Source organism: Sinocyclocheilus anshuiensis, unplaced genomic scaffold, assembly GCF_001515605.1.
Source record: "Sinocyclocheilus anshuiensis isolate Anshui unplaced genomic scaffold, SAMN03320099.WGS_v1.1 scaffold566, whole genome shotgun sequence".
Taxonomy (NCBI): domain Eukaryota; kingdom Metazoa; phylum Chordata; class Actinopteri; order Cypriniformes; family Cyprinidae; genus Sinocyclocheilus; species Sinocyclocheilus anshuiensis.
Genome location: NW_015542410.1, coordinates 156,177 through 171,661, shown reverse-complemented (window position 1 = coordinate 171,661; position 15,485 = coordinate 156,177). Strand labels below are relative to the sequence as shown.

Genomic DNA, 15,485 nt, shown 5'->3' with positions numbered 1-15,485 from the left:
CCCTAGTAATTAATAACAGAATTTTCATTTTTGGGTGAACTATCCCTTTAAAGAGTTATAGCCCACTAGGTTCAAGGTGAATCACATCATTACAAGCTTAAGTTTGAAGCAAAAAAAGTAGTTAAAAATTGAGCAAAAGACAAAGGTACAACTTAAAGGGATAGTTCACCCAAAAATGAAAATGGTCATCATTCCAAGCTCAATTGACAGTCTACACAACTACCGATTTGACGCATCAAAAAGTTCATGAAAAGATCATAACTAATCCAGATGAATTGAGCCATATAGGCTACGTTCACACTGCGAGCCTTAGTGCTCAATTCCGATTTTTTTTCTCAGATCTGATTTTTTTTATATAGCTGTTAACATTGTTGTTTTAAATCCCGTGGCAACCGAGGAAAAAGTAGCCCAATTCCGTGGGGAAAATGTGGATTTGGCAACACTTGCACAGCGCCCCGTCATACGGAAGTAAACACGGAGGATATAAAGTAAGCGATGTCACAGTAATACACATGAGTTCTGACACATCACACTTCCACTGATTACCTTTCGCTACTGTCTTGATAACTTTGGGTATGTAAAATGTTTGAAGTGTCTCCCGTCAGCTAGGAATTATGACGAATGTCGATCTAGAGTGACATAAAAGCCGCATGAAATCCGACATGACCGTTCACACTGCGGTCGCATTGCAAAACATCTGACATGGATCGGATTTAGTACCACATATGGAAGTGGCACAAATCAGAATTGAAAAGATCAGATTCCATGCGGTTTGTGCTGTTCACACTGTCATGACAAAAACAGATCTGAGTCACATGTGAGCAAAAAAAAAAAATCAGATTTGGGACACATTTGCCTGCAGTGTGAACGTAGGCTTAGTTTAAATTTCCTGAAGAGACTCTATATATGACGAACAGATTTAATTTTACTTGTGTCAACTTAATTCTCCATAAATAGATGCTCTGCCATGACAGAAGCTGTTGTTTATACTAATGTTCACTATAATATATCAAAATACACTTGCTTTATGATGTTATGAATTACATTCTAAGACTTTTCAGAACACAACTTTGCATAAACTTGAGCTTGTATAGCTAGAACCACCCTTGCATTGAATGATCCGGGCCTAAAATTTCCTGATTTCCTTTGAAACAAATTTCATTCAGAAACTGCTATTGAATTTCACAATAATTATAGAAACAGTAAGTAAATATTTTTCTTACAAAAACGCATCGATTCGCTACAGGAGAATATAACTCCGACTGGTTTCGTCTGAAAGAAGCAAGTCATATACACCTAGGATGACTTGAGGGTGAGTAATTTGTGGGCTAATTTTCATTTTTGGGTGAACTAACCCTTTAATTAAATTGTTTGAAAATTGGGAATTGGATTTCTAGTTCCCAGTATGCTTTGCACAGGACTAGATAAGGAGAATGAATGTTGAAATTAAGTATTGTGTGCTTTTTCGTTTAAAAATTTGGTTATTCTACAAATTAATTTCCTCTAACTCAATGTAATTTTATTGGTTTTACAATTTCATTAGAAGTTGTCATTGTTCAAAACGATTGATGCAAACTTCTGCATTACTTTTCAGAGTGATAATGCAAGGCCAAAAATAACTCTAGATATAAATAACAATAAATGAATCAATAATATAATAAACAGAAATAGGATAGGACCTAAGCTATTGTGCAATCCTCTGCTCTAGCCGCTTCTCCCCTCTGAAACACACACAGGAATACATTCGTTCAGTTTACGGCTCCAAATAGCTTACACGTTTGCTTGACTCCTGCCAGAGGGAGGAATTATTGGCCTGACTCTGATCTGGAAGGTACAGCGTGGGTGTGAGGTCTGTGTGGGGACCAATGGCTCCCGGTGGGATACAGCCCTTAAATCCCCCCCTTTACCTTATATATATATATATATATTGTTAGTAATATTTCATATACTTAGTGTACTGAATCAAATTAGGTTTACTTAATTATCCATTTATCATTATTTAGAAAAATAATGTTAAAATGTATCTAATATGATACACCCGGCTTTTGAGGAACGTTTATTTGTTCATCTCTCAATCATCATTTCATTACATGATATACTTTGAAACTTAAGAGCTCTGAGCAGAAAACTAACCACTTAAATATCCTCTTACTAAGACATACTGTAAGATATTGTGCGACATCTAATATTTATGCATTTTATGTAAGCAGTCTGCTATACTATTATAAAGATCTCACTGATTTACATTACAAGCTATTAGAATTTCATCTTTTTGGCCATATAATAACAATTTGCATCAAATTGCATATTTCTGGTCAGTTTGGAATAAAACTGAAATGTTTTTCTTCCTCGAATAGAATATAATCTCCATAACATCCTTCTCCATATTCTATTCATACTATATGAGCCATAAAAGAATAAAGCATCAAATGATACTCAACAAAAACACACATACCTTTTATTTTGATTTTTTTTTAATATTTTGTCTAAATGTTCAATAAACAGTTCCTTTTCAAAACACTAGATTTTTCTGACTATTATTTCATATGTCAGGGTTTACAGTGTTAAGTAGCCTTTTTGCTATGTGGGTTCATTTTACAAGCTGGTTTGGTAGTAGCAATGCAAAGAAAGTGAATGATGGAATATTGACCAAACGGGGTTCTCATTTCACTTGGCAAGCAGACTGTGACTCAGAAGCAGTGAGAGGTGCCGAATGCTCTGCAGAACACTGAGGGTCAAAGGTGGAGGTGAGTTCAGGCCTCAACTGGTGCTGGGCTGCCAAGGGTGAATAGATACGAACGACCCCCCATGGTTCCCGTTTCAAAAATTGATGTGAATTTGCTACCGGAACAGAGAGCCAGGACCTTCCTCGACGTCCGCTTGGGATGCTGAACTTTGTGAAAGAAACAGCATCCAAGAGAAGCGCGTTGACGTCTTTGATTAGCTTTCGGGTATCCAGGAAATTTTCAACCATTTCAATCTTGGTGCTCTGTAGACGGTCACTGTTATCCAAACGTACATACGAGCCGAGCGGAACAGATACGGTATTCAGAGACAATGGGAAAGAGGTAATGATGGCCGGTAATGAAATTCTCCTCCTCCACTGAGAGTCTTGAAACCTTTCAGTGCCCATCAAAGTGGGAGCCTCCAATGGAAAGACAAAGGGAAAGAAAATAACACTGGTAAAGTTCCAGATCCAGCGATAGTTTGCCAAGCCTAGTAAGGAAGGGGGTGGGTAATGTGGTTTCTTCTAGGGCTGCATGATTAATATAGTGAATTAAAAATGAATTTGCGATAACTGCAAAGGCTGCATTTTAATTACATAAATGTATGCGCTGCATGTTTCAGAGTGAAGCACGGCACTGTGTTCATTTACACATGAGCAGCTCATCATCCGCCAGTGTCTGCAGTGTCTCGGTTCATTGCTCTACACAAACTCCATCTCTGAATCCTCTCTGAGTTTGGGTCAATTCAATGTGCATTAGGGAACTCAATATATGCCACCCATCTTCCCAAACATGCAATGCACTTATCGACCAAACAGAAGATTTAAGGGTTCCCTGCAGATTTGCGTCAAAATAAAGGTTTGATGGTTTGACGTTTGAAAATGAAAATATTAAGACATTAGTATTGTAAAAACGAATATATATAATAAATAATAGTACTGTAATTTTATAGTTTGAAATTCTTATAATTTAAGTTTTGCCTCTGTCACCATCTCTGTTTGAAACCTGCAATTGCAGTTATTTGTGGAATTATCTTCTTTGTGTACGTTGTGAATCGACACAGCTCCTCAGCGTGGATGAATCTAATGTTTTGAGGTGGCTGTCAGTCACCGCACCAGTGTGGATATTCACTGTACTTCGGAATCAGAGATTCTACGTCTTGGAAGTATGACCCAAATAAGAATTTTCACCAGAAAATGTCATCTGAACAAGCAACACTTTTGTGCCACTTTTGTTCTGACCAACTGAGGTAAAAAAGCATTATAATACATTGCGCTACCAATAGTTATTAAATCTAACGATCGCTTAGCTCATATCACATCAAACCATGCAAATTATTATTATCGTTATACTTTGTTCTCAAAATGTTAATGTTAACAACAGCATTGCGTGACTATGTGTATTAGCGTTACCTGTAGACTACTGGTGACTACGGGTCGTATGGACCTTTCTGGATTACAATCCGCCATCAAAATGATAAGTTGCTGCTGTGAGAAAAGATGCCACCTGCAGCATCCTCATATGCGATAGCCTACTAGCCGGGACTCCTTCTTTATGTTTACAGACGTGACAATGACGCAAAGATGAACGGCAGCATGCTTGTATTTCCTGCTAAAACCAACCAGTATCACTCAAATTAGAAAACATTATTACAAGCTTACCGCTGTGAATTGGACTAAGGTAAGGATATAGTTTTGAAAACTGGCTGGTTATGTACTAGCCCAAAATAATTTTTAACCAAAAAATTTACGGACTGCAGCTTTAAATACTCAAATTTTACAGTATTTACAGTTTTTATTTAGTAGTAGTAGTAATAAAAACAAAATACAAAGTATTACAATTGTTATTGTATAATTATTTTAGCCATACTAATATATAATTACATAATGTTGGCCAAATTGTGCAGCCCTACAGACAAGCACATTAAACTGGAATTTAAAAAAAATGCATTTTAAATTGCCATCGCAACTTTTATCAGAAAAATCGCAGTTAGACCCCCCCCCCCAAAATTGTGCAGCTTTAGTTTCTTCCCTAAATGATCCTCTAAGAGGCCAGAACTGCTAAAATTCAAGCTTTTTTCCTTGCCATCAGATTGACCGCAATCATTTGAGATCCCATCTGGAACTCATCAGTCCGGCGTTTGGAAATGGCCCAATCATGAAATTAAACTTTGGGATTACCAAAATGTAGAGAGCAACGCAAATAAAATTCACCTCGAGACATGTGCGCCGTGTCTCGGTTTCGACAGATTTCATATTTCCAAGGAGTGGGTGGCACAGATCCCCGGAGGGGGAGGCTGGGTTCCCTCTTAACTCTGCAGCAATCTGGACACCTGACCAGTCGGCATTACAGGTTGTGTTTGTTTTACTTTGTACGGGAAAGCAAACACGGCTCTTTTCTTCAGACGGCGTGGGCCGAAATCTTTCTGAAATCTCTGGGTGGAAATGACAAAGCCAGCCCTTACCTTCCTGAGTGATATTTGACCACCTGAAGAAACTCTCTACACCGCAAAACCTCCTCAACATGTAATTACTCTGACATCATTTGGGACTGGAGGAAATCGCTAACTAGAACCATCAAATGCTCACCCATGTCCTTCAGCTACAGCAAGAGTCTCGCATTATAAACCCAACCACATATGCAAATATCCGGCCCTAAATAAAACCTCCCAATTAAAACAAAACAGTTGCCATGCAACCACTGAGGCCAGCGAAAGTTTTGGAACGTGCCTGATTCTACCAAGACTGCAAAGGATGTAAAGTTTCCTCCGCTCATGACAGCTCCTCAGTGGGTCACTGGACTGGAATCTGGAATCAGTCAGTCGATGTGATTAGCAGACGTGACCTCGATCTGCTACCTGTCACTAGAGCTTTACATTAGAGCCCAGAGAGAGGGCCGTTCTGAAAAACCTCAAAAGAGAATCACGCATCCATGGCACTAGAAATAAGATTTCAGCCGTGTGCCTGTCGTGCAGACAGCAGAAACAGAGCCTTCTATGGGCAGAAAGCAAACTGACGTTCTGAAAAGGCAAATTTAACACAATGAAAATATTTAAAACAAGGGTTGTGTGTCATTCAGAATTGAACTAAGAATGACTTAAATTCCAATTCAAAAAGTTGCAAACTGCATGAAGAACCGTAATTTAAAATTACAATTTAAGTAGAAGTAAAACAAAGATATTCACAAAAATATGGATGGATGGATGGATGGATGGATGGATTCCAATCAAACTACCTGCTTTACCTCCTGTTGCACACTAAAAACACACACAGCTTTCTAGGCTACTGTGCAGGGTCTCAGTGTTTGAGTGCAGTAGCTGCTTGGCGGCAGGAAGCTGAAGTTGCGGCCGGGAGCCAGAGCCCCTTTTCCCCTTAATTCCACAATGTGTCTTCATTCATCTCGAAGATCACATGGAAAAGCCATTGCGGGGGAAAAGCCCCTTCCTACCGGCTCGGTCTCGGATAGACGCTGCACTCTCGCGTATTCCCTCTTCACTCGGCTAACAGGAAATAGCCCTTTATTACAAAGGGGGGATGCGAGGATGAAAAACGGGGGATTTAGAAGTCTGGAGTTTTATTTGTAGACAACTTGTGCTGAGAGCTGAGAAGGGACAGAGAGGCAACCCAATCTGCCGTCTCCCAACTAGGGGGGCTAATTTAGCGTACGCCATACAGCCGCGGGACCACCGCCGATCTGTGCGGCGCACGCAGAGACACCTGACAACACCGCAGAGATCAGGCCCACGAGACGAGAAGTAAAAGACAAGACTGACAAGCTAATGAGATTCACATCTTCTCATCTCCATACGAGACAACCAAACTACCTGAAATGAGTACAGATTAGAAGAGAGGAGCTACCTGTATTTGGCTGGAAACGCTATTAGCAAGGCATTTAACTAGTGGACTGTTTCTATTATGCTGGTTGACTAGTTTGTTTCATCCAGCTTTTATATTTTTAGCAGCAGTGCTACAAAGAGGATGAAGTTGAAGTACATTAAAAGCCATGAACACAACTTACACAGGATTTTACAGTGCAAACAGCATGTTGTGTTTTAGTGTGCTAATAATCCAACAGCAATTTGTACAATGCAACTAAATGAAAAATTATTGGCACATCATGATGCAGCAATACTACTATACTCAATTTACTTTTATCTGTATAGTGTTTTCAACTAAGCGTATCATTTCAAAGCAAAAAAATATATTTATACACTGAACACAGCAACTTTGCACAGCCATTGAAGAGGAGTGGACCAACATTCCACAGGCCACAATCAACAACCTGATCAACTATTTGCGAAGGAGATGTGTTGCACTATGTGAGGCAAATGGTGGTCACACCAGAAACTGACTGGTTTTCGGACTAGAAAAAGTCTTAGATCTTTGAGTTCAGCTCATGAAAAATGGGAGCAAAAACAAGTGTTGCGTTTATAATTTTGTTCAGTATATATAAATTAATATTTAATAATTGTTAATAAATATTTTAAGATTTAAAAAAATTAAGTTAGAGTACGTTAGAGTTTGAGAACGTTTAATCTTGTAAACTTTTGCTACTTTTGCTGATAAAAAAGTAAAGAAAAAATACGTAAAGACTAGATTTAGATCAAATTATGATAACTGTGATTAAAACATAAAACCATAAAAAAATACTGTAAAACCACTACAATTACATTACTGCTGAAACTGACTCCTATGAGTAATGTTCCCATTATTACGCAGGTACCGAACGACGAGACGTTTTTCGATACTCGATGGTATCGAGGCAATTCGGTCGGTGCCTAAAAAGTATCGAACTCAATACCCAGCCCTAATTACGCATGATCTGCAGTTGTACACATGAAACTTATTTGTTCTTTTATGATAATACTGATAAATATCCACGATCATATTTTGCGCAGCTTGTCAGTGAACAACGGCTCTGTGTAGTAAATGCTGCTCCATGTGAAAACACGCACGTGATGGAGATTTACAGCGGTTACAGAACTGGCTTTACTGACAAGATGCGCATTAAATATTGCATGCGATTTATCGTGCAGCCCTAAACTAAACTGTTATTTTCTATGTCTATATTAAAGCGATAAAATATGTAAATATGTATAAAATATTAGTAAAATTAACTAAAGTTAATACTTGACGTAACAAAATACTGACTAAATTTAAAGGACATTTACAACAAATAATGAAAACTATGACTTTGACTATAAAACCATAATTAAAAATCCTCTCAAAGAAATTGCACCTCTACATTCACGCAAAAAAGAGCTGCTTTTGTAACAAATTCATTGACTTTAATAATAAATGTCAAGACAAATCACTGCTGAAATGGACTCCTATCAGCAACATTATCATTATACATAAAATTTGTAGTTGGACACATGAAACCTTTTTATGTTCTTTTAAAATATCAATTTAACTACTTCATAAATGTTTTAATAATTGTCAAATATTTGGTTAATTTATTTTTTCATCATTTTGCACATTATTGTGAACTAAACTTATTTTCACTGAATAAAATAAGTAAAAAATAACATTGGACTAAAATGAATCTGTATTGCATGTCAAAAATATTGACTAAATATAAAGGACACTTTCATGAAAATATGAAAACTATAACTAAAACATAAATCAGACAGTAAAAACTATATCTAAAGCACGGCAATCAAAAATCATCAAAAAAGCAGCACTTTTGCAAAAAATGATTGAGTGCAATAGACAAATCATTGCTGAAACCAAGTCCTACGAGCAAGCCCCTCTTTTTTGCTCTTTTACGATAACATTGATAAATGGTCCACAACAACACAAATGACATTTACGCAGCAAGTAAACAAGCACAACTTTGATTTCATGTTGTCGTTAAATGAAAAGAACTAGAGCAAAGCCTCCAAAGACACAGAAATGCAAAATATGTGAACTTTTATAAACTAAATAACGATGGTAGTCAGCGTTCCTGATCTGTTCTGAACGACTACGAAGGGGCATTAAAAAGTCACTCTGAAATCGGGGATCTACCCAAGAACAATAACACTTCTGCAAAACATTCCTGGTTGGTAGCAGATTGCCAAGAACAGTTTTGGATGGCTGCAGTGTTTAGGCTGTATGGCCTGGCAAATTATCCAGACCGCATTGTGCCAGGGTTCAACGGTTTTCAATGGGGCATGTAAATTAAAGAGCTGAAGAGGAATTCTTTAATGGTCCTACATGTAAATATGAGATGTTACAGAGCTCCTTATACTGCAGAGGTGCATCATGGTCTCCCCTCGAAAAAGCCAACAGAGACACTACAGAAATGTGGTAACGTCTGACAGGCTGAAGAGAATGGTATCAAATACTGCGGTTCAGACACTTCAAGCCTGGGGAACAGGACAAAAATATTTTTCCTTTACATGAAACATTACACAACTAACCATATTCCCCTCTACGGAACAATGAAGTACTCATGCCTGTGCAAACGTAGCAGAAAAAGCCACTGCTATATTTAGATTTAATTAAATCATCTTTAGTCTACTTGTCATTCAGAAGTTATTAAGTGTCATGTCATTCAAGAAACATCAAGCAATAGATTTACATTATTACTCCTTTAAAGGAACACTTTACCCAAACATGAAATTGAAAATGTACTTGCCCTCAGGCCATCCAAGATGTAGACGAGTTAGTTTTTTTAACAGATTTGGAGAAATTACATCACTTGCTCACCAGTGGATCCTCTGCAGTGAATGGGTGCCGTCAGAATGAGTCTAAACAGCTGATAAAAACCTCACAATAATTCACAAGTAATCCACATTACTCTAGTCCATCAATTAACATGTTTGTAAGAAACAAATCCACAATTATATATGTTTTTCAAAATTTGAGCCGTTGCTTCCGGCTAAAATACAAGTCCTCCATTCATAATATTGCTTTCTCCAGTAAAAAAGTCATTCTTGTCTGAATCAGGAGAGAAATATGCACAGATCAATCACCGTTTTTAAGAGAAAACGGTCCAAACCTGTTCTAAATGTGGATTATTGTGATGTTTTTATCAGCTGTTTGGACTCACATTCTGACGGCACCCATTCACTGCAAATGATCCACCGATGATCTAAATCTTGGATGTCCTGAGAGTAAATTTTCAAAAATGTTTCATTTTTGGGTGAACTATTCCTCTATTGTTACGCTAAAGAGTGACTTTGACCTCAGCTGTCATTACCTAATCTAAGATACCTGAATAAAACTCACTCTAACTCACTAAGAAACTCCACGAATGGTGAAACTATGCATTTCTGCCATCTAGTTTTTTGTGAAATTAAGCTGGTATTTCACTCAGTTTGTGCATAAAGAGTCCAAAATTCCCTCAAGTAGTCAAATTATACATTTGTTATGCATCCAAACAAAAGTCAAAAGAGTTGAAAGTCAAATGGCCATCTGGAAACAAATGATAGGAGGACAGCATGCAAAGGACACATCGCAACAGATGCAGGTGCACCAACACCTGGACACAATGGTGATATTCAGACTCGCTGAACTGGAAACTGGAATTTAATGGAAATAAGAGTTGAGCACAAAAAACATTTCCATGGATTTTCAGTGACCTGAAAAGAAGAAATACATCGAACATCCAACAGTCTGAGACCACAGGTGAACTATTCTTTTCAAATTGAAAACAACATTTTGATTACAAAATGATTGTGATGTTAGAAGTTGCATGAAAATTTGAGTGAAGAGCTGAATTAAAACATTTAATTAGAGCACCACTGGAGCTGACATCAACAAAACCTGATGATCACGTTCTTCAGCATGATTTGAGGTGATCCAAAGAGCATTGTTTGCTTAAAGTGCAGAATTTCCAATATTTCTCATTTAAAAAAATTTAAAAATCCAAAAACAGCTTATTTCTATGTCAAAAGAAATACGGTTTCAATACAGTCTCACACTTTGTTCCTACAAAAATGGTTTAATCACTACTGCACTTCCATAAGTAAATATGGAATCTCCTTCAAAACTTTTCAGAAACATCGTGTTATGCTAGTGGCTGCCAATATCACATTACTACAATTTTACCACTGTAGCTATGGTATTTTGGTGAAAACGACAGTTACCTCGGTACATTTTAAAGGACAATATTTTTAAAATCTCTCCCAGCCATGGACAGCTGTGGAAAAATAGACTTCAAACTAAATCTGACAGATTTATGAGATGTTGATTGTTCTGACATGGAACGAGCTTGTCCTGGTCTGCGGGCTGGACATTGGTCTGGATGATGGACAGATTCTTACCTCCTCATCGGATGTGTCGTGCTCATACTCGTCCACCTGAGAGGAAATCTGGAGGCCGCTGTCTCTGACGGATGCAACACTTTCCTCTCCTCCCTCCTTTCCAGCAGCTTTCTTCTTTTTCTTCTCTTCCTTTGAATTTTGGCCATCAGTCTGTACAAAAAAATTAAACAACAACATTAGCTGTTTCCGAAACCTTAGATTATGTATTCAAACACAGACAAATATTTTCTATAAACAGAATAAAATAGACTATAAAAACTGAGCATTTAAAAAGTTTTTTTTTCTTAATTTTACATTTCTTACATTCTTACTTTTTCCTTACCAATTAAATTCACATTTGTAATGTGAGAAAGACCATTTCCTCAATTTCAAAGATAAAAATTATGAATCTTATTTTTTATTCAATGTATTTATACTTTCAATTGTTGTATTTGTTGCATTTTCTTTTTGCAGAACAAGAATCAAGAAAAAAATAGAATACATAATCAGTACAAGTTACTTTTATTTACATTGTTCAAGTTGCTTTATTTACATTGTTCTGAAACTAGTAACAGTAGGATATATACACTGAACAAAATTATAAACGCAACACTTTTGGGTGGTCACACTCACACCAGATACTGACTGGTTTTCGGACCCCCCCAATACAGTAAAACTGCACATTTTAGAGTGGCCTTTTATTGTGGCCAGCCTAAGGCACACCTGTGCAATAATCATGCTGTCTAATCAGCATCTTGATATGCCACACCTGTGAGGTGGATGGATTATCTCGGCAAAGGAGAAGTGCTCACTAACACAGATTTGTGAACAATATTTGAGAGAAATAGGCCTTTTGTGTACATAGAAAAAGTCTTAGAAAAAGTCTTAGGTCTTTGAGTTCAGCTCATGAAAAATGGGGGCAAAAACAAGTGTTGCGTTTATAATTGTGTTCAGTGTAGTAGTATAGTAGACATACAGTAGCATAACTGTATGCAACTTATGTAATTTGTCCAAGTCATTTTGTAATGTAACAAGCACTACTTATTAGCATAATAACGTATGCATCTGGTATGTACCAGGTTTACTATAACTAAAACCACAAAAAACATTTTATTATGTGAAATAAAATAAATGTTAACTAAAAAAATCTGAAAAATTTTGCCATATATGCCAAAGCAACATTTCTCATTTTCATGTAGTTTAACATAATACAAAAACAACTAATTCAATTATAAAAATTTAAAACTGAATCAAAATATTTTTAGAAAAAACATTGTGCTTAATTGTCATTAAAATGATTAAAACTATGCAAATTTTGCTTAAAAAGGCTTAATTTAATTTCTGCAAAATGAACTGATATATGAACCGGCCAGGTTTTCACTTTTTCAGTACAGGTATACAAGCAGCCAGTTATTTAATGCTGTTGTAGAAAAACATACTTCAGTACAGCATTTTCCAGACACCGTCTTTTTATGGCAGCATGACAGTGTACATGTTTCAGATATGCGGTTTATTTCATTTTGCGCACAAACTTCCTCTGCGTGATTTACACATGTGCCGTTGAAAAGCAGTCACCAGAACCTCACATCCTGCCCGAGACGCCGGGACAGCGGGGATGAAAGCTCACAGCACCGCCTGTTATTTACCACAGCCCATCAGTCACGAGAAGGCCAAACGGACTGAAAGCCTCCTAACAGGGTCGAGAGGAAGAGCAGCTTTGAGCCGCCGCGTCTCCCACGAGCCCGAGATGGGGCAGGTGAGCAACCTGTGCTGATTTACGGCTCCTTAACGTCCCGCTATCTCTTGGACTGCAGAGCTAAGTGAAACACTTCCTCCCTGAAGTCCAGTTAAATCCACATCAAGACGCTCGAGCCCCGTGTTCCTTAATGCCTCGTGCAGCCCGAGGGATGGCCAATTTTTCCGCTAGCGCTGAAGATCTAAAAACAAGCTGAAGCAGAGTTTTGGAAAGGAAGGAACACTGGTTGTTCTGAGTCATTAAACCGCAGGCCAAATCAGCATGTGACCTGTTAGGTTGAGCAGCTGTATCAAATGTATTCAAAATGCATTTGCTGCCATTACAAAATTGTGAGTATCACGAGTACTTTCATCACGTTTCAGTGTAATCATATAGACTTGTGCCGGTATTCGGTAATGCAATATATCAGGGTAATGAATATGCACGATATTGTTATCGTGGGCACTTCTAAATACTATTTATTTTCAAACTTTTTTTACATTTTAATCTGGACTACAACATGCTCTAGATATTGTTTGAAAGTGTTTTGATTCTTTATTGTTCGGTCACACTTTACATTAGGACTTCATTAGTTAACATTAGTTAATTCATTAGTTAACAAACTGCCAATGAAAATTCTTCTGAACATTCATTAATCTTAGGTATTCCAATATTTAATAACATGTTGTTAAAATCGAAAGTTGCAACTGTGTTATTTAATGAGCTAACATGAACTAAGACTCGTATTTTTTAAACAAAGATTAATAACTTCTGTAGCAAATGTAGCTATTGCTCATTGTGAATGTTAATGCATTAACTAAGGTTAACTAATGAGGTCTTATTGTAAAGTGAAACCGGCATATCCCTATCATCATACCAGTTAATTTTCTCCCTTGCATTGCAATTTGTGAGTATAAAAACATTAAAACAGATGTTTCAAGTGTCTCTGATTCTAACAAACAAAAATGAATCAATTCAAACTGTCTGTTAATCCATGAACTCAAATTCAATAATTAATTCAGTAATTTTTTTTAATATATCTGGATGTTTTAGAAAGAATATATATTGCCATTTATCACTTTGTTATATTGCATATGAAACGCTATCAATTAAAAGTTTTTTTTTTTTTGATGAAATTGATACTTTTATTCAGAAAGTGTGGATTAAATTGATCAAAAGTCATTTCAAATGCGTTTAACAAAAGGAATTCTATTTCAAATAAATGCTGTTCTTTTAAACTTTCTATTCATCAAAAAACCCTGAAAAAAGTATCACAAATGTTTTCAACAATAATAATAAACGTTTCTTGATTTCTTCATCAAATCAGCATATTAAAATGACACCGAAATCTGGAGTAATGATGCTGGAAATGTAAAATATATTCAAAAAGAAAACAGTTAATTTAAATTGTAACAGTATTTCACAATATTATTTTTTTACTGTATTTTTGATCAAATAAATGCAGCCTTGGTGAGCATCAAAAACATTTTTAAAAATCTGACGATGGTGTATTACAATGCTTAACCTAAATGTATATTTGTACTGATATGTGTGCTTATAAATTCAATTATAAAACACTATTGTTAAAGTAATTAATGAGTTAATTAAACAGTGTGAGAAACATGCCTTAAGATTTTATTGCATTTTATTGTTAAATAAATATTTTTAATCTTACAACAACTAAACTACAAATAAAGTCACCCTTTTAGGCCATTTAAGAACATCAGCTAGAGAAAGAAATAAAGGCTGAAAATGATCAATTTAGAACATTATTTAGCTAAATATCACCCAGGCCTAATTTGTAGATGCGCTGCCTGGGATAGAGTTTCACAGCTAACAGACAGTCAAGGACCCGAACACACTCGTTTCCACTGCAAGAGTCTGGTAATAAAAGAAGGATGTGGGGGCCGAGAAATCAGCTTTTGACAGACGATTTGACCAGATGACGTGTGAGTGGCCAGAACAGAGGAGCTCACGGTGTGGATTCGGATTAAAAACAAGCTCTTCAGGACATCTGGCCAGTCGACCGCAAAAGTGGGCTGAAGATGTTGCAAACCAAATGCTCGACGACGAGCGTTCGAGTCTCCAAAGTAGCGAATGACATACGACGCATGAATCAGACGGAGAAATGAACGCACTGACAGGCTTTTAGAGCGCGTCTCTTTAAATCGCACACACACTCAACGTACGTTTGCACAATAACGTGTTTTTAATGTCTGTTGGCGGACCGTCCCGGGTTCCGCTCCGAAAGCCTCAAGTTGCTCATTATTTCGCTTGCTTCCTCTGAACTGCGGTTGAGTTATTGAGTGAGTTGCGGATGGAACAATCCGACGCCACTCATCAACATTCATGCTGCTACTTAATTAAGACTGTGGCCTCTCAATTAAACGCCTCAGGATCCGCATCACCCCCATCTGGCCCTCGCAAGACCCCATAGGAGCAAGTCACGTGTGTCAGAGATGGAAGCGGACCTGCAGTGTCTGCAGCGCGCGTTGTGCGTAGGCCTGCGTTAAAGCGAGAGAGAAAGTTTCACGGTAAGACGAGCCCCTCCGGTCTCTTCCGCCCCCGTCCCGATGTCATCTCCCACCCCCTCACGCGGCGCGAGCGCGGCCGCCGCTGGATCAGACACACGGCTGCAGGGGCGGCGGGAATCCTCCCGGGAATCATAACGTCTCCGGCAGCCGCATTAACTTCTGCCTGGTGTGCATCAGTCAGAGCTGTGATCAGTCTCTCAGAAGACCCGCAACAAGAGCACAGGAAAAAAAAAAACACGCCGGGGGGGGGGGGGGGGTGG

At 37.6% G+C, this 15,485-nt stretch overlaps 1 protein-coding gene across 1 annotated transcript in view; it reads right to left on the bottom strand.

The window, feature by feature from the left end:
• bop1 (BOP1 ribosomal biogenesis factor) overlaps positions 1 to 15,485 on the bottom strand; it is a 95,458-nt gene that overhangs the window by 71,380 nt on the left and 8,593 nt on the right. The window contains exon 3 of the mRNA XM_016492613.1: positions 10,978 to 11,127. Coding sequence (XP_016348099.1) covers positions 10,978 to 11,127 — 150 coding nt within the window. The remainder of the gene's footprint in view (positions 1 to 10,977; positions 11,128 to 15,485) is intronic.